Below are 21,394 nucleotides of genomic sequence, written 5' to 3' on the forward strand. Positions count from 1 at the left end.
TCTATTTATAAAAGTAGAGTTATTATAAAAATATAATAAAAAGCACCCCACGTTTTTTTTTACGCTGAAATTAATTTTCTTTTTATCACTTTATTTTTTATTTTAGAATCATTAAAAATGATTGAAATATCAATATTTAAAAATAATTTTTTGCTTTTAATTAGATTTGCTATTAAAGCCAGTTTTTTAGTTTTTTTGAACTATAATTTATTATATTTTTAAGTTATAAGAGGTACCTATTTTTTGTTAAAACATCTACAGCGTATTTACTTTTTTCGGTTAGTGCATCGCATAAGCATTTAGCGGTGGAAGAGTTCAGTTCAATAATAAATTGAATTTGTTCAAAAGATATGTAATAAACAAGGTGGAAGGCCAACTTGCAGAGAGGATAGTTCGCATTAGTGAATTAGTTCTGCTTTTGCTGTTGTCGTGAACAATTTTCAGTGAAAATAGAAATGTTGTATTACTTGTTAGTCCTACACGTTTTGGTGCACACCTCACTGGGTAAGTAAATTTTATAAATTTTAGTAAACTTTTAGTAAATCGTTTTAACTAAATTAAATCACTATGCTTCTAAATCAGTTAAATACATTAAGTGCAAATGTTTATTTGTGTACAACAGTATATAATCATCTCCAACAATCAAATCTATTGTTAACGATTAAAACTGACAATAAATCGTTTAAAATAATTTCATTACATTATATTATATAATAATAATAATTTCGGTAGATTCATTGATCTGGAATACATAATTTTCATTTGAATGCACTTTTTAAGCTCTATATTTAAAATTTGTTTTAAAAAATCACCTTGTTATAAAATAAAAGAGAAGTGTAAACATATTAGCACTAATTTTAACATCAATTAAGTTTGTATTTGTGTCTTTTCTTTAAAAGCAAAAACAACTAGGTACTACTTGTTTGTAAATAACTGATTAAGAAATTTCCGTCAAGTACTTCTTGGATGATTAACTTTCAATTATTTTGGAACTGTTCTTTTAATTGCTGTCGTTGCATGAAAAAGCATAGCGGAAGCATCTTTTTCTATAAAAATAGAAACGAAAGTGAAAAGAAATCATTTTGTTTTCTATAATTTACTTACACAGTATGGATTAATACTTCACTTCCTTAACAATGAAGAGTTTTCGGTAAATAATTATATATAGTAACGTAATGTTTGTGAAAATTTTAAGAAAAATACGAACCTGCAGTTTAACTATTAATGGATACGAAATATATTTCAATAATGTTTTTATAAATTTTCTTTCTTTTAATTTTCTTTCTATTTAAAAACATGTATTTTCCAGGCAAACTGTAAAAACCGCTATTTAATAGAGGTTTAACAGAATAATAAAATCGCGACTGTAAAGTTCAATGAGTAATTACATTGTGAATTATGTATTACAAATTGAAACGAATACGTTAAGGGTGTTTTAATGGATTGTGTGTATAAATATGCATAATAGGTACCTATATCTATCATACATATCACATGCGGTAATACTAATCAAAGAAATTAATTCACACATATCTAACCAAAATGGTAGTGACAAAGTTGAAACAGTTTTCGTATAAATTGCGTTTAAAGTCCCCTCACAGTATAGCCAAACGATAGTTAACCTAATGCTAAAAGCAAAAATGTAAGGTAGATACTTATGAAATCAGTACTTTCTGCAAATAAGTAACGAATAGGTACTATATGAAACAGTATGAAATTTCTGGCAGTTACTATTAAATAATAATATGAAAATTCATTTTCAACTTTTATCCACAATAAATTACCTTAATTTAACAAGGAAAAATTTGTTGCTGTTGGCACACTCTCGCCCAGGAATCAACCCGGAATCTTGGTATTGCGCAACGATGCTATGACCACTAAGCTACTAGAAGTTACAACAACAATATTGTATTTATAGTAGAATAAAGATTCGGGCTATACGGCCGTAGTCTAAGTGAACTATTCTGTCCAGACGTTTTGACGGCTACTGTGGCTGACATCCTCAGTGGTAGTGCTGTGTTGACAATGTGAACGTAGATTATATCTCGAAATCTCGACAGAGACTGGACCCAGTAACTACAACTGAGGATGTCAGCCGCAATAGCCGACGAAACGTCTGGACAGAATAGTTCACTTAGACCGCGGCCCTATAGGTCGAATTTTAATTCTACTATGGATTCCGGCCGTGAAAGCCTTTGTTCTTATAATATGGTATTTGATATCCATATATATATCACTATTGTATTATATAGTATAGTAATATATATTAGTATTGTATTATATACTATACATTAGTATAGTATTAATATATATATAAGTTCGACGGATCTGTGCCCTAATAAGTACAGTTCATACTTTTTGCTGTTGTCACCTCTCGTAGGTTAGTGATAAGACTATTAGTGCGTAAAACCAAAGGTCCCGCGTTCGATTCCCAGCGAGGGTGTGACATCAAAAAAATTTTTCCTCATTAATTTGAGGTAACTAACTATTAAAATTGAGAATGAATTTTCATATTAATATTTAAAATAGCGAATTATTCGTAGTGGCTACGCAACATGAAAGTTCTATATTTAGTAATATTATTCGTACAAATATATAGTGGCTACATTACTTGAAATGTTAATTATCAAAAAAAAATATATTTATTTTAACTACATTCATTTAATGAATGCATATGAAGGTTTATTTATCACCTGCGTAAAATTTTGTTTTGTGTTTAGGTACCTAGGTAGGAATCTAAAGGCACTTTTATAAGCTTTAACGAATTGATTAAATATTTTATTTACGATAGCTTTACAAGAGTTACAAAAAATCGTAAAAAACTAATGTATTAGTATGCTCTCGAATATGTAGGTGCAGTAGACTAATTAGCCCGTTGTGATTCCTTCCCCCTTTGGGGACAGGTGAGGTGCCAGGGTTTGGAAATTTACCGCTGACGTTGCCGTTGTCATCGCAGCCCGCTCATGCTAGTAGACGTGTGGCGGCCAAGTTCTTCACTTAAGTATTTGCAATCTACGTATACCTATTTAGGCCATCACAGGGGTTATTTTTTCGTTTATTGTAAATTAATATTTATAACAGAAATTATATTTATTTTTCGAATAAAATAAATTTCGAATCGACATACTATCCAGAAAGAAAATAGAGAGATTCTTCACCTAACTTCATTTCAGTAACTATCGCAAAATATTTCATTTTTAAAGAAAATCTATTCTATTTTTTTAATATCTCTTCGTGTGCCTACACTTTAGGTATACCCACAGCTAATTTTGACATAACTCTAAAAAGTATTTACAAAGTTGGTTTTTATGTAGGTATAACGTGGATATTATGTTAGAACACATGCTTAAGATCAAATTTTAACAGATAAGACACGTCTTACGCAATAAAAGTAGTCAAGGACGGGTATTACAACAATGTAAATGGCAAAGGATGTAAATATTGTAGGTACCGGTAACGTCATCGTTAATATCGTCTTCAACAACTGACAATAGCATTACGCAAATATTCCACAGAAGATCTGATAAACCGCTGAGCACTTTTTAAAGTTGTACTTCTAATTAAAGTGAACTATCCAAAGAGTAACTTTTTTCTTTCTTAATGTACCTATTGTTTATATTTAATGGCATATTTATATTTAAAAAAAAAAAACAAAGATGAGAGATATGTATGCTAATAAGTAGGTGTATTAACTGTCAATATGAATATCCGTTGTTTACGTCTTGAATAATTACTCATCAAATTTGTGAGCTTTTTATGCTGTTTTTGACAATTACAGGAAGTATTTTCGGCTAATAACATGATCGAATATTGCAGGATAATCAATACCTACCTAATGACCTTAGTCGATTAATTTAAGCCTAGAAGACGGATGTTATAAAATGAGTAGGACCGTTTTTGGTCATTTATACTATTTATAATATATCAAGTATTTCATCTAGAATGTTATTACTTTATAACAACAAAAGTTCAATTTCTTGAAGCATCACCTAAAATGGGTACGTTGGAGAATAATACAAACGTTAGTTAGAAAGTACGTATACGAAACAGAATGCAAAAAAATATAAAATTTTTAGTAGAGATGAGCAAGTACTTATATTTTTAAATAAATCCTGTGGCACAAATACTTATCAAAATTAAACAGATAAGTACCCATTTATATATTTTCTTACAGATATACAAGATGGATTTAATGTTTTCCGTCTCCTTAACTTTAAAAATTTCTTAGGTGTTATAACGCACAATAAATAAATTTTAATTTAGAAAAATAAAATAATGTTGCACATTATTGTGAGACAATTCATAGAGATGTGCAAATGATTTTTTAAAAGTATTTAAATACAAAATGCAAATACTTTTTTGAATTGTTATTTCAAATGTAAAATACAAAATAGATTTTCCTTTTGTATTTTAAATGCTAAATGCAAAATACGTATTTTCAAACTAAATTTTTTCCAATAAATACTTTTTTGTAGTATGTACCTATTTAATTTTCTACATTCACTTCATCATCATCATAAGGTCGTCAGTCTCTGGTTGGACACGTACCTCCACTCTTTTCTATCCTGAGCTAATCTTCGCATTTCCCTAAAACTAGAACAACCCACATCCTTAATTATTTGCGAACAGTAATCTTATCTAGGTCTACCTCTACCTCTCCTATCTCCTGCTTCTGACCCTAATATGTCGCTAACTTGACCTTCATGCTTGAGAAGGTGTCCTACTAACCTATCTCGCCTATTTTTTATTAACTTTCATAGAGTCCTCTGTCCTCCTATTCTATCTAATACGTCTTCATTTCTAACCTTCTGTATCCACGGTATCCTCTTTATTCGCATATAATACCACATTTCGAACTCTTCCAGCCTTCCCTTTTCCGCGGCGTCCATTGTCCTTGCAGACATTTTCTCATTTTTTAAATATTGAAGTTTTTTTAGACTAATAGTGGTGTTTGCATTATACCATCAGCTGCGAAGATTGAGTATGATTCATATTTTTCTGTATGAATTGATTGAGATATATTGTTTTTCTATCTTTATGTTATAGTTTCGTCAGTNAAAGAATTTTGTCCTCTTTTTAAGCTTCTAATACCTTCAATAGGTAATGTTAGCAACTATAATTCATCATTTTATATAATGTCTGATCGATGATACTAGCAAAACTTGTGATGGCAGAATACGTTTAGAAAAGTATTTTAAATAAAATACAAAATGCTTTTCTCAAAAGAGCATTCAAACGCAAAATAAAAATAGGTATTTTTTATTTTGTATTTGCATTTTAAATAAATAAATAAATATTTCAAATAAACCACATCGCTGGTGGCTAGGATCGTGAATTCATCGATATAGATTTTTGATGAAAAAAGTATTAATGTGATCATTTATTGCTGTAATAACATTTAAATGATCTTCGGGGCACTGCTTGTGACGCATGGTCATTAATAGGTCATCAATAATATAAATAAATAAATAAATTGGACAATTATAGAAGTACTACATATAGTATGTTTCGAAGCGAAGTCCATCGTCAAGCGTATGAGAGATACCTACTACTATATATATCGAGTAGGTTAGTAGATGAGATATACTAACAAATCACCCGGAATTGTTCATTTATTTACTTATTAGATTTATTGACATATATGCCTATGTATAACAATATACATCTACTAAATTATATTTGAATGCAGAAAACTTTATACTCATTAAAAATGTGATTGCTTTTGATAGAACACCCTTGAAACAATTGCTTTAAACATTTAAAGCACTCAGAATATTATTAGAATTTGACGGCTTGTTCATGAATTTTTTTTTAGTATATGTGAAGCTGCGTTATGTGCCATGTCAGGATACTGCCAATAAGTGGTGAATTTATAATAAATGAGACTTGTTTTGGTTATCTGTAAATATACATAAAAGTGTATGTTTGTTTCTTCCTTTGTTACGTATTATGGGTTTCTATACCATTCATCCGATTACGATAAAACTTTAGTGAGCACACAAGGAAGGATTATGGATTAAAAAGAAAAACAATAACAAATGAAACACTATCTTTTTTGTATAATTATACAATGGAATGAATAAGACGGGTATTCACGCACAACAATATCGGCCCCCTACCACTTGCGGAATTTTTAATTAAAAAAATTTTTGGCGTTAAATTAATTGTGACTAATTTATGGTAATAATCGGATAAAGTATTTGGAAAAGTAAAACCTTAAAATAACGTAGGTACTTTGTATGTTTATTACCTTTGAGTAAAGTAAATTTAAATACTTAAAGTATCATCGTAGGGCGAAATGACCAATAGTTAATTCAGTGACATTTTTAAAAAGAAAAAGGTTTTTTAATTAGTAGTTATTTCCGTGGTAATGCTTCAAGTGAAGTGACCATACTTAGGCGATGAAGAAGCAATTTCCTATCTTGCTGTTTTAAACATATTTCTAATGTATTCATTTAATTTAATATTATTTTTCAACTTGAATATGACATTCCTATTGCATCATCATATCATGCTTATTAAAGGAAAACCGTTGAAGATATTGAAGCAGCTGCCTATTAATAACTCCATAACAGTTTAATTGTTTAATTGCAACATGTACCTACTATTTGATTATAATTACTGCGCTATACAGTTAGAGTAGTGATGATTATGTTGACGAATCATGTGTACTGATAATGACCAGCTCATAGGTTACATGTTCTACAAATACGTGTATATTTAAATTAATGAAATTAAAAATAATGATCATATTATATGCTGCATTTTACGAACTTATCTGTATAAATTTTTACAAATTTTATGNTTTAAGAAGTTTGATTAGTTGAATGAAAGAAAAATAAACTTATAGGGATTCGTTCCGGTTTCGCGCGCGTAAACTGTGTATCTGTAAATTTGGACCTGCTGCATTTGACAGTCAAAATATTTAATGACTACTCTGTCAGTACAGATGTTTGAGTGACCATAATTAACTTATATTATTTGTTTTAAAGTTCTGCTTATAATTTCAATAATTTCACAGCCATCTTCATAAATAAATAAGCAGTTTTAGTTGATTTTACAAAGAACAGTAAGTAATTTGAAAACTAGAAGAGATGGGTATAGGGAACCATAATACCATTTAAAAAACAATAAAATTCTGTATTAGGCTATGAAAATATATACAGGGTGTTCTATTTGAAAAAATTGACTTACGATAGTTTGAAGTTAACCAAATCTGCCACAAAATTGCTAACACCCTGCATGCAATTAACCTATTTTGAAAGTATGGAGGGAAATCTTGAGGGTATAGCTACCTTTCCTAAGAATATTGTTGCTCCAGCTTTTGTGTGATACTTTTCATAAAAAAAAATAATATCTCGAAAACGATAAACTTTGGAAGTAGAAAAACATTATAAAAGTCTATCTAAAATCATAAGTAGAATTGAAAACCGTTATAATATATAGGGTATTCTATTTAAAATAACGAAGTTGGGGTCAAATTCCGGTATAACCAAGAGTGATATATAGTTGTCGTTATTTTAATTGAGGAGAGGATACTCAATAACGCTATTGTCCAAATTTTGAAAATTCGAATCGATGTAGTTTCCGAAATATTCTAATGGGTAGACCGCTAAATTGTGCAGGCAACATTGTTGAAATTAACTATACAGATTTGAAATACATACCAGCATTAAACGTTTTAATTATTGCGGGATGGACAAGGGACCCATTAAATGCAAACAGAACCTATTCTATTAGATTCTAGATTTACTATTGAATTGAAGCTCAAAATTCAGTTATTATTGTTTGAATTTTTACTTTATATTTTTTTAATATTCTATTTTTGTTCAAGATTTGAGATTGTGACACAATAGGAAATGCGTGCAGGTGCTCAGCGTTCTTCTCTTTGATAATGTATTTTTTCCGCTTTTTGGTCCATAAACCTTATTGTGCATGATACTCCCGCAAAAAGATACGTGGTTTTGATACTGTTATTGTAGATAATAATGAAATACTACTAGTAATACAAAGAGAAATTAAAACTAAATTATACATTGCAGTGGATGTATGTTTGTATGTATAACAGTGCTCGAATGACCAACATTGACCAAGGCCGTTTAAAACATCGCATGGATGCGCAATGCCTTGAAATCAACAACCTGTAATATTTTTGTCGAGATTGTTTGATAAAAGCCATAAAGTTAAAAATGAATTTTTTGCAATGGGTAACATATTTAAATTTAAAAACGATTACACTTCTTTTGCTAGAATGAAGGTAACATTCGATTCCATATTTTGCAAGAAAACACATCAATCATGTCAATGTTTTTAAATGGTTTTAATAAAGATAAAGGTTGAAGTAATAAAAGCTAAATAATAAAAAAAAGTATTAAAAAGATTTCCCTCATAATCCAAAAACCCAGATTTTTATACCTTGAATACTCGAACAATTTTAATGTTCTCTAAACGGTTGGGTACGAAAACATATGTATGAAGCGGTAATTGTACTTGCGTAAATCGTGCTGGAAGTAATAATAATTATTAATTAATAATAAAGTTGTGCATTACAACAAGCAGTAACGGAAAAATTCACTATGTCATGTCTCATCCTGCAGCGACCTCCGTCACAGCAGCATAGGGGCGGGAATAACGCACAAAAATGCCTTTAACAAAACTTGAAGATTGGAGCTAGAACCTATGTTTTTTTTTAATTTTATGTTGAATGTATTTTATATGTTCAGAATTATATAAATATCCAACAAGTATTTCCATTAGTCTTATAAATTAAACATAGGTATCAATACATACAAACAAATGACGTCATACAACTTAGAAGTATATAATGCTAAATATATTCCGCCTTTCAATCAGAATTGCCTGCAGAATCATTTAAGTCATCATTCTCCATGACTGACGTATGGGAAGTCGAAAGGTTCATCCTTCAAAATATCATCTATGTTTAAGGGTGTCGGATCCAGTCACATTGTTAGGGAAGTAGCGCATTCTGATTTTGTGGAATTTTTCCACATGGGAGTTACCTACACGGTCCTTAAAATTCTCTGTTTCAACAATGTCAGACTTGGTAGTATGGGGTACTCGAATCATATATCCTGATGTTTTTGATGAGCGTTTGGCTGCATTTCTTATTCGAATACTATTTTTGGACGTGATGCAGGGTTTCCTCCTCTTTCTCACACACTGCACAGTTTATTTATCTGACGGCCAGCAGCTTTCGTTTCTGATACTAACCTGAATCTTGGATACATTTCCTGTTTGCTTCTGAGTTTATGCCCCTCTTTCAAGTATTTCCGTTTATCGATTGGGTTGACTTCTTTGTATTCCTTTGCGTATTTCGATGAGTTTAGTTTTTCTTCTAGTTTTTGTTTGACTTGTTCTTTTTTAATTTTCTCTGTTTCCACCTATATGTAGCTCTTATTCTCTATGAGTTGGTTATAGTAGTCCAATGTCCATTTCTTTTCCAGAAAATAATTCTCATGTCCTATATTCTAATGTCTTCTTCTAGGTTTAGTTATAATTGGCTCTGATTTTTTATTTATTAACAATTCCTCCATCTTCCACTTTTCTGCTATTGGCCGTTTTCCTTTTTTACGTTTCCCGTTTCCAATGTTTAATTGTATGTTATTCTTTACTTGTAGGAATTGCTTAACCTTAAGTAGAGTACTTCCTTCTTTTCTAATTTTCTCTTCATATTTTATCGCCCTTTTTCTTGTCTTATTAACCATCTTTTCTGTTCCTGATTTTAGTAGGAAGTTTAGTGTTATTTAATCTTGCCTGAAGATCCATCTCATGTATTTGTTTTGTACTTTTTCGATTATTGTCTACTCTGACCATTCCATATTTCTGCTCCTTACATTTGTAACTTTCTACCAGGACTTCGAATAAGTATATTTTTTTTTCCCAACGATGCTAGCAGTAGTATCGGAGTTTGATATTAATCGTCACCGTTTTAGATTAGAAGTGCTTAGTTTAAGTACAAAATGTTTTTGTTAGGGTAAAATAGTCGGGATACTGAATCTGGAACGAAAATAGTTAAAAATCCCAAGAAATAATAAAGTGCGCTTGAAAAAAAAACTTCGGTGTTTCATTCCAAACCACTTGCCTACGTCGGAGAGTACGGTGGAAGGTCCTCTTCAGCCTCCTTTTAAAAATCGTGAGAGTGGGTGGGTGGTGGTTAGGGTTAGAAAGATGAGACGGGCGAAAGTGAAGGATCATCTGTGAAATAAAATTATCATTACAACTGGCCCATTGGAATCGAACCAGTGAAAGTAAATAAAGTAGGTAAAACCCAACATTGAGCAAATGCAGTTGACATCTGTGATGTTTATTAAGGAAAATAACCGTACTATCACTCTTTTCTGATAAAGTTGATAATGAAGATGAAGAATAAAAAAGAATAGTTCTTGATACGCTATTACAAAGACTGTAAAAAAGGCATTAAATGGATGTACTCTGAATAATTACGTAATTTTATCTTTGTAATAAATAAAAGCCATTATTCAAAATCGATGTTTGATCTATATTTACTTAAGAGGGGCATATATATGATGATCTAAATACTTACCAAGAAGTGCCCGTAATTACTATTCGGAGTCGGTTTTTTTGCCTATTAAATAAATAGTCAGCAGGTGTGATAGTTGCACCCTGTCCACACATTCGGGTGTAAAAGCAGAGGTATTTTGTCTGCTTCAGGCAAAATTAATGTATTTGTTGCCCTTTATGAAGGCATATTTTCTCTTTAGATATTCATGTAATTGACAGAAAAAAAATATTTATCAAGGATATTACCGAAAAATAAAATAGCTACAAAATAATCATTTTTGTTTACAATACCATAAACATATACTTATTTAATTAAGTCAGGTGCATTTACGCTCACCTGCAAGATATACTTTGTGTGAATTTTTTTGTATGTTCCCATGACAATTTCTTTGAAATTTAGCATTAGGGGAGCATGGGGGAATCGTAGTCAGTTAAGGAGAACTGTAAAAAAGTAGCCCAAAAGATTTTAATTTCAATTTAGAGTTTTAGAAAGTGTATTTATTAAGCTATAATATTAAGCTATTAGCAATAAAAGAAAATACAAAAAATATAACATAATTTTAAAAAAGTCAGAGTCATGGTTGGGGGTAATAAGAGTCAAACAAATTCAAGTATAAGATACATATAAGAAAATAATAAACTACTCTACTAGCTAAACGGCAATCCGGATTCATTTGCAGCTTGGCCCATTGAATTTCCTTCCTGACGAACCATTTTTATTGCCGAGTTTAGAGCTTTCAACGACCAACCAGCTTTTTTCGTCGTCCGTTTTCTATTTCGAGGCATCTGTTACGAAAAGAAAATTTCCCTTGAAAAACGTAAAACTAAAAAATACTCATATTTTATTTAAATCATACAGGGCAATGAGACTCACTTGACTACCATTACCCCCAAAGCACACTTTTTATTTAAAAAAAAATAATTTAAAACCAACAGTTTTAGAAATTTCGAAAATGTACAACGTTAGCAACATGAGAAATACAGTATTAGGTACTTAGTTTTGTTTTCAAATATCGACGAAAATTACGTCAGAAACATGCAAAATCGGTATACGAACATTATGACTGTTTTATAAACAAACTGAATGCATTTCGATGTGTTAGGTGTTTTCTGTTGATGTCACACTACCCTTTCCATAAAAAAGCAACGCGCCGACTATTTTGTAAACCAGCAAAATAGACTGACTACCATTACCCGCTGACTCTAATTACCCTATGCTCCCCTAAGCACTTTTATGGTTACCTTTTGTGTAATAACTCTTTTTTGAGTTAGTCATTATTGTATCTTGTGAACGCTTTTTAATAAAATAAGTAAAATTATAAAAAGTCGTTTCTCTAACTTCTAAACATAATTATTTCACCGTTTTCTATAACCTTTTAATATTATCTAAGTACTGTTATTCAAATTTTGTATAAATACAATTTAATCCAGGATATAATAATCGCGTATTAGTATTAATAAAAAGCATTCAACAGTGATGTTCACACTTGCTATGCGGAATAAATAACCGCATGCATCTGCATCACTGGATATGTTTACTTTGCTAGAATAATCTTGTTACTTTTCTATCTTGTACATAGAAGAACTAGATTACATGCAAATAAAGTCAAACTTTTGTTCGTTTAAGGGTTTTTAATGATTTTAATTTTAATAAAAAATTTTTGGACGCCGTGATGAAATATAGTGAATTTCAATTGTGATTTCGGTAGGATCATATTTTAGTTTAAAAGTTACGTACCTTTAATAAAAATGCCACTAAATCGCCGTGGCAATACGAGCTGGGAATTACACTTCATAGGTAAATTATATACTGACAGTAGAAGAATATTCTAATAACGAAATTGTATTATCTCGCCATATTATAATTCCTTACAAAAGGGAATATTATAACAATTTAATACAAAGTTGACAGTTTGAATTGTATTTCCAATCTTTTAAAGTAATGAATAATTAGAAATTCTGCAGTGTCAACTAACTCGATTTGTAACCAAATTAATTTATTGAATTAAGGAGTGATCATTACTTACTATATTTCACTTACTTGGTTTTATTGAATATAATTTTTAATGAGTACGTATAAATATTTTACAGCTTCGATTCCAGAAGAAAATGAAAAAGCATTGTGGGATTCTGGACAGAATGGTGTCAAGTACCCTTACAAGAGTCCACTTACTTGTCCACAACATACAAGATGTTTGCCAATTAGTTCTTGCCCTTTTCTTAATGAAGTCTTGAACAACGAATGTGCCAGAAGCGAAAGGTATATTATCCTCAAATAAGTTCTCATTTGTTATTCTATAAAGCAGGATGCTAAATAACTTTTGACTTGTTGCAGGTATCTACCTACATTTTAAGTGCCTTTTTTAAGCATTAACTTCTATTTGTATTTGGAAGTGTTTTAAACCAATTTTCTATTTTAAAAATATTGATTGCAAATGAAAGTGGCTTAGTTTCTATCGTAGTCGAATCTATTGAGTGGTTGCACCACAGGTAGATGCTAGAATTTTTATTAGATTCCGGCAAGTACAGAAATGGTGTCGAAAGTATTCAATTGTTATTACATTTTTTGTTTTCTATGGAATACTTGATAAAAACAAGAGAATTGATTCGACACTTTGTTGTAGTATTCTGTCACCTATAGAGACCTAATTAGTTATTAGCAGAATTTTCAAAGTGAAACTTCTTTACGCACGGTAGTGTAAGTTCGTTTCATGCGAGTTGCTATGTAACGAAATCATGCAACGGATGTGACCCCCTCTACCCGGCCACGTAGTCGAGTTCGTAGTGGGGATCGCTTGAGCCGTGAGCGCTCTTCAATGCAACGTTCGTTACAGACAACTCCGCCATGTATAGTGTAAAATTTAAATTCATAGTGTACAAATAATACCATTAAACGAATTCCTTAACCCCTATCCTGGTATGTTTGTGTGTTTGAAGAAGTTTCACTTCAGTAGCGTGTTGTATAATTACATGTTGTATTTTTTTCTATACATATACTTGCATGCATTTCGTGTTGCAAACAATACAATAATTTCAATCATACACAATAGTGGAAAAAAGCATTTTATTTTAAAAAATATTTGGAGGTAACCTATTTAGGATTTCGAATACTTCATCAAAATAACTTTTGTATATGAAATGGAATCGTTTCGATTTTGCAATTTCTATTTTAAAGTAACAACTATTGTTTTAGATAGATATAATACATTTGTGCTAGTATTGGGAATTTTCACCTTCTATTTCTTTTTCGAAATAGTTTATAGGTACTCTTGTTATTATGAGCAGATTTTTGAACAAAAAAAGTGTACTAAGGATTTTTATAAAATAAAATAAAGGTTTTCTTCGACATGCCAGGTTGATCATCAACGGTTGGAGATTACTTAACAAAAAAGTAAAATTTCAACCTTTTTAACTGCTTAAAAGCAGATTCTATGATGTGTGAAAGCCGAGATATTTCAAAATTTTATAGTCAGCTTTGATTTTATGATTAATTTTCGATTCCATCACCTCAAACTCTAAATGTGCCCTCACGTTCATCATTCGGTTTCATTCGTCTCTCATGAATAATTTTGTAATGAGTTGATTATTGAGGATACCGTCGATAGAGAAGAAATGAAGATATTAGAAAGAATAGGAGAACAGGGTACTCTATGGTAGTTAATAAGAAGTAGGGGAGATGACAGGTTAGGAGGACACACTCCCAGGCTTGAAGGTCTAGTCAGAGACATATTAGAGGCGTGTCCAACCAGTCTTAGGACTGACGACCTTAGGATGATGATGAGTTGATTATTATAGTTTGAATCTTTTCTAAAAAGATTTTTTATCTTTTTAGATCGCACTTTTAGGTATCATTTCAATTTTTTTTAATTAGAAAGATCTAACAGTAAAAATAAAAAAGGTTATTCCAATTGTTCATAAGAAGAATTTAAAATTCGTGTTGTTAAACCTTCTTTATAAAAAATTGTTAACGTACAAGTTATTGATATAAATAAGTAAGGTTTTGTAGAAACTGTTTCGCCAATTTTGAAGCTTTCAAACACATTACAATACAAGATAGTTTATGATAGATTTCAAACGAATTTTAGCAAAACTATAACAATAATTAAAAATGATCACGTCTCAGTTTTTTGCAATAACTATTTAATTTTTTGATTTGTTTTAGTTTAGTTTTGTTATTAATACTATTGCGCACAAACTTTTTTAACATCATTCTTCTCTACGATCCATAATTTTGTCAATATTTCAGAAAAAAATACTTTTTATATTTTATTGTTATAAGTGGCCTGCACGATTTAGGCGTCTGATTGTGTATTTTCGTAAAACTAAATTATTGTACTAAAGAGCCGACTAGAAACTAAATATTCTAACGATAATTTATCAACATATAGTTAGACTCACAATAAAACATATTTTAATTTTTTCATAGAATGAAGCGAATTTGTTTTTAATCTAAAGATGAGATACTATTTCTATTATTTCACCCAACACATTTACGCAAAAAATCCCTGCTATTAATAGATAGAATTAATATGTAGAACACTAAAAAATTAAATTATTTCATTTATTAATTTAAATAAAAGGTAAATCTTAATTCTGGCGAAAGGGCAACGTTTAAGAAGTTTGATTAGTTGAATGAAAGAAAAATAAACTTATAGGGATTCGTTCCGGTTTCGCGCGCGTAAACTGTGTATCTGTAAATTTGGACCTGCTGCATTTGACAGTCAAAATATTTAATGACTACTCTGTCAGTACAGATGTTTGAGTGACCATAATTAACTTATATTATTTGTTTTAAAGTTCTGCTTATAATTTCAATAATTTCACAGCCATCTTCATAAATAAATAAGCAGTTTTAGTTGATTTTACAAAGAACAGTAAGTAATTTGAAAACTAGAAGAGATGGGTATAGGGAACCATAATACCATTTAAAAAACAATAAAATTCTGTATTAGGCTATGAAAATATATACAGGGTGTTCTATTTGAAAAAATTGACTTACGATAGTTTGAAGTTAACCAAATCTGCCACAAAATTGCTAACACCCTGCATGCAATTAACCTATTTTGAAAGTATGGAGGGAAATCTTGAGGGTATAGCTACCTTTCCTAAGAATATTGTTGCTCCAGCTTTTGTGTGATACTTTTCATAAAAAAAAATAATATCTCGAAAACGATAAACTTTGGAAGTAGAAAAACATTATAAAAGTCTATCTAAAATCATAAGTAGAATTGAAAACCGTTATAATATATAGGGTATTCTATTTAAAATAACGAAGTTGGGGTCAAATTCCGGTATAACCAAGAGTGATATATAGTTGTCGTTATTTTAATTGAGGAGAGGATACTCAATAACGCTATTGTCCAAATTTTGAAAATTCGAATCGATGTAGTTTCCGAAATATTCTAATGGGTAGACCGCTAAATTGTGCAGGCAACATTGTTGAAATTAACTATACAGATTTGAAATACATACCAGCATTAAACGTTTTAATTATTGCGGGCTAACATATGAGAATTATTGAAGTTTTTCTTGTCGTTAACAATTGAAAATATCTTAAGGTAGAGGTGTTTCTGAAAAATTAGGTAAGTGGTAATTCACTTGCTTCGGAACTGAATTGAATTCAAAAGCATTGAAATTTCTATTATATTTACATTCGTCGTAAATCAATATCATGTCACAAAGTTCCATTATAATGACTATTATTTTGTTCTGACCTATGACAGTGTCACACTGACCTACTGCCAGCGATTTAGACTGACTGCATACAGTTTACAACGTTAAAAGAAAGAAAGCCTACTCTAGGCAGGATGTAACATAAGCATCGTCAATCACACTTAATCTAATATAAAAAATAGTAAACAATGCATGAATAAAAAATACAAAAGAAATACTACACGCATGCAGCTAATTACGATGTGATTGAATGCAGCGTTGCATTAACGTATTTCTCTGTGTGATCCTGCCAGGACCGGACTGGCCCTTATTTATACTTTGAGATACATTTTCTTCAAAAACGATGACATATACAAACATTTAATTAGTTTTCTTATTTTATAGTGTCATATCACCTCCTACCTCAGTTAGGTAGAAGCAGATATCAGTAGATAATGATATACAACCATAACTGTATGCTATATTAATTTCTCATGCTAAAAGTTAATAAAACATATCCATTTTCTGATCTTCTTACAAAATTGCATCAATATTCATAAAATTTCGTCTTGAATGAGAGATTTTCACTATTTTCATTAGTTAGGTCAACTTCACTGGTCGTGAGGCAGAACTTGTATAATATGTATATCTAAAGATCGAGCGCTAATGACAAATTTTTCATAATGAAATTAAACTGTGAAATTCTGCGATACACTCATTTAACGATTGGAAAATTTAAATGATATGAGCACGAATTCATCTACTATATAAGGATTGTGCTGTCCGCCTGTTAATAGATGATCTCGCATGCAGGCTTATTTTATTTTGGTCAATTTTAAAAGTAAATGGACTATATAACTAATTTGTATATCTGTTGATTAAAGAAACGCATATAAGCAATTGGAATCAATTGTTCTTCATATGGAAAATTGATCTTGTTTTGCGTGAAAAGTCACCTCAATTGGTTAATTATAGCAAGTCACCACGAAGTAGTTTGATGAGTAAATAACAAGCGGGAACGTACCAGTAGGTTTTTAGCATGATTATGATCTGAAAAATTTTGTGATTTTTACAAAGCCGTTATATTTTAAGCAATTTACGTTATATTTGAAAGCTAAATTTATCCTTTAGTCATCATGATTCAATAGTTTTACTTTTTTTTATATTGTTTGGTTTTCGTTTGGAATCTAATTCAAATTATGCATCGCCATCGTTCGAAAGCTAGAGTTTCTACGATAAAGGCCTATCCGTTATTGTATATATACCATTATATACCATATCTATTATACGAAAAATTTAAAACGGTTCTCTCGATAAAAGATTTCCAAACAAACCTTTTGTTTCCATTATTAGCCAAACTTGCACTTCTGTATTTTTTATTTGAGAGAAATTTTAACTTTGACAGATTAGCAAATTTAGCTTGTGGGTATCAAGGATCCGGATATGTATGTTGCCCCCAAATGGTTCAGCAATCACCTTCAAATCAAGCGCCAACCCCAATGGTTGATGGACAAGAGTGTGGCATCCCTGCAGTTTTAGGACGAGGTTACAAAAGTATAGGGGCGTATCCCTTTGTAGCAAGGATAGGTTTTAAAAGTAAGTTTTTAGATTTAAATCAAATCCTGTCTAGGGGCAAAAATTAATTTAATACCACAAATAATAACTACGTTTCACCTCTAATCTGTCACACTTCTTCAGGGTGGTTAATTATTTTTTAGGATGAAAGACGTTACACATTTATGCAGGCTTTTAATTGATATAAAACATATTGTATAACTAGTTACAAAAATAACAAATAATGTTTGATAAAATTAATTTTTTAAATTTATAAGGNAACCTAAACGCTTTAAGCATTTATTCAAACAATGGCGTAATAAAAAAATATTTCCTAATCCTTTTCTGTGTATTTTCTTTCATGACAGAGAATCCGCCCTTCTGCTGGTGCCCATGTAGGCCAGTCAGACTAAATAGAAATTAATATTTTTAGAATAACTAGTTACAAAAAAAACAAATAATGTTTGATAAAATTAATTTTTTAAATTTATAAGGGGTATCAATTAATTTTGAGGATACATTCAGAATTTTTTCTTTTACAAAACTTAAAGACAAAACCCACTAAATGGAGTACAATTTAGTTACATAATCGTAATTTGAATATGATAAAACATCTTTTATTTAAAGTATTAACTCTTTTAATTGAAAAATACCGTGTTTTGTATTGTAGGCACAGAAAATGGCGATATCAAGTATCCTTGTTCTGGGTCAATTATTAATAATAGGGTGATATTGACTGCTGCTCATTGTGCTTTGGCAAAATCCAACACTTACAAACTGTAAGTAAATTTCTGTTTATACAGCATATATCTGCGACAGGAAATAATCACTGTTCTATATCACACATGACTTTATTACCTTCTACGACTTTTCACGTATTTTCACTCTACTGTCGTGTTTCAACAAGAAATATGCCACAATTCTCAAGAAGAATGTAAATGAACAACGCGAATTACCAGCGAATACAGAGTGATATAAATACAGTGACAAGTACATAAGCATTATAAATACCGTGTGATATAAATAACAAGTAGTTTGAGTATTTAGTTAGTGTAAATAAATAACTGTAGTATAAATTATCGTTAAATAAATAAAATAAATACTGGAAAATTGGTTACAATGGATGTGGGGTTGAATGATAATCAACAAAAAGAGAATTTTCTAATCAAAATACCTAAAAAACTAATGTGTTTAAGAGTAACCTAGTTGAAACAAGCTAAACAACAGGTAGCTAGTTTTGATCCTCAGACATCTTTATTTGAAGCTGAATTAAATAAATCAGAGGAAAAATTAAATGAAAATAAACACAAGAAAATTAACAAAAATTCAAAAACCTCAGAAAAATCAAAAGAAAATTAAACGAAAGTTTCGAAGTAAAGTTAAATGAAAATTCAAAGACTACAGGAGTAATTAATTGAGAATTATAAAGCATTAAAAGAATAAATATTGGAAAAATTGAGGTTATTCGACGAAAAATTGGCTGAAACAGAAAATAAAATTGAATACCAAATAAAAGAAATAGATATAAGGATATCAGAAGAGATCGTCAACCAGCTTCCAGGAAAGGAAAGTATGACCGTTATTGAAGAAATCATTGAAATGAAGCAGGCGCATCTCGTTTTATCGAATGTATCCTCAAAGCCAAGTTTGATGGAAAGACGTTATTGACTGATTTCTTTATATAATGTGAGACAGCTGCAGGGACAAATGCATGAACATCGAAAGAGAAAACCAATGCAGTAGTGATCTTCGAAAGAAACTTGACGACGTCCACGAAGAAGTACACATACAAATATGCCGTATGAAGGACATCTAAGTCATGAGGGTCACTGTTGGATGATTTCAGGAAGGAGACGTGGTATGGCTGTACAATCCAAGACAATAGAAGGATCTATTACTGAAGCTGCAACACCATTTTCGGATGATCCATAGAAAATCTTCCAGCGAATAAATGATGTCTATCGGATTAGACGTGCACCGAGTAAGAAACCAAAAGTTGTCCATTTTAATCGTTTGAATTCACACGCTATGATGATGATGATGATAATCACGAAGATGCTCGGATCAGAATTATGGAACCTGGAACTCCGAATCCGGAGTATGAAGAATTTATGGCTTCACATAGCTAGTATTCAAAAGTCAATTCCGGTCTACCAGTTCAGAAATGGCAGGAGGGTTTATTGGATGGAAACCACTCTGTTTATTGCTTTGAGTCACCTAGGAAACCCATTTTGTATTAGGATTCTTTTGTGGAACTAAGGAAGTGAATGTTGACCACTAATATCATGAAATATGTACGAGTCTTATTTTCAGTGGGTACTTTTTCCTCAATCTAAAGTGAAATTATGTGAAATTTGTGAAATAATTTCTAATAGTTACCACCTTGAAAAACGTCTTTGCACATAATAACACATCAAAAGTATTGCATTCACACATTATATGTTTTTATACAACACTTAAGAGAACCTAAACGAGATTGTTTATAAACATTAAAAAGGCTAGTATGTAGTCAAATGAATAAAGCGTTTCAACATAAATTTGTTTAACTCGAATTCGTTTTGGAGTATTTTTTATTGTTATAATTTACGAATTTGTCGAATATTCAAATAAATATGTTGAAAGCATTTTAAATATTTAGGTAATTGATTTATTCATTACCATCATAAGGTCGTCAGTCCTAAGACTGGTTGGACACGTACCTCCACTCTTTCCTATCCTGAGTTAAACTTCGCATTTCCCTAAAACTAGAACAACCCACATCCTTAACTATTTACGAAAAGTAATCTAATCTAGGTCTATCTCTACCCCTCTTAACTCCTGTTTCTGCCTTTAATATGTCTCTGACTAGACCTTAATGCCTGAGAAGGTGTCCTATCAACCTATCTCGCCTATTTCTTATTGACCTCCTTACAGCCTCTGTTCTCCTATTCTTTTTAATACCTCTTCATTTCTAACCTTTTCTATCCAATTGATTTATTATGGAGTTTTATTATTATTTAGTATTAGAGGTTTACGCAGTACAAATAATTAAATTAATTTAGTCTATTTTTTTCTGAACATATAATACCGATTATTGACTATTCACAGGTACTCTGTACGGATAGGGGAATGGCTTTTGAATTCAGATATTGATTGTGGACCAGAATTCTGTGGATTACCAACTCAGGATATTCCTGTCAGTCATGTTATCGTGCATCCTGGTTTTAATGAGCAAATATATAAAGATGATATTGCTCTTATTGTTCTATCATCGAAATTAAATTACTCAGGTAATACTTAATTAGAGAAGTTACAGTAATGAAACATTTTCAATGTATTGGAGGAAACAAAAGAGCTCAAATAGTTTCATTAACAATTTAAAACATTCAACAATTTTGATGTTTAAACTGCAACTCAAATAATGACTGCAAGTTGGAAACAATTTAGTCCAAGTGGGCGGTGGTTGCAAAATTGCTATCCACGAAAAGCCCTTTAATTTTAACGAAATGATGTACAGTCCATGTTTACTTTGAAAGGCCATTCATTCCAAGTATTGACGAAAATTCTTTTGTAACCGATGAGTGGCTTCAGAGATTACTCATCATTTCCAAGCTTACCCATAATGTCTCCTTATAATTTCCATCAATTAGTATTAATTATAGTTAAA

The 21,394-nt window shown here is 30.7% G+C and overlaps 1 protein-coding gene across 1 annotated transcript in view; it reads left to right on the top strand.

The window, feature by feature from the left end:
- The first annotated feature begins 284 nt into the window (after positions 1–284).
- The window catches only part of LOC108739363 (venom protease), a 29,977-nt gene continuing 8,867 nt past the window's right edge, over positions 285–21,394 (top strand). The window contains exons 1-5 of the mRNA XM_018473243.1: positions 285–504; positions 12,634–12,802; positions 17,600–17,790; positions 18,419–18,527; positions 20,836–21,017. Of these exons, the coding sequence (XP_018328745.1) occupies positions 456–504; positions 12,634–12,802; positions 17,600–17,790; positions 18,419–18,527; positions 20,836–21,017 (700 nt within the window). The 5' untranslated portion in view covers positions 285–455. The remainder of the gene's footprint in view (positions 505–12,633; positions 12,803–17,599; positions 17,791–18,418; positions 18,528–20,835; positions 21,018–21,394) is intronic.

This window comes from Agrilus planipennis, unplaced genomic scaffold, assembly GCF_000699045.2.
Source record: "Agrilus planipennis isolate EAB-ADULT unplaced genomic scaffold, Apla_2.0 scaffold171, whole genome shotgun sequence".
Taxonomy (NCBI): Eukaryota; Metazoa; Arthropoda; class Insecta; order Coleoptera; family Buprestidae; genus Agrilus; species Agrilus planipennis.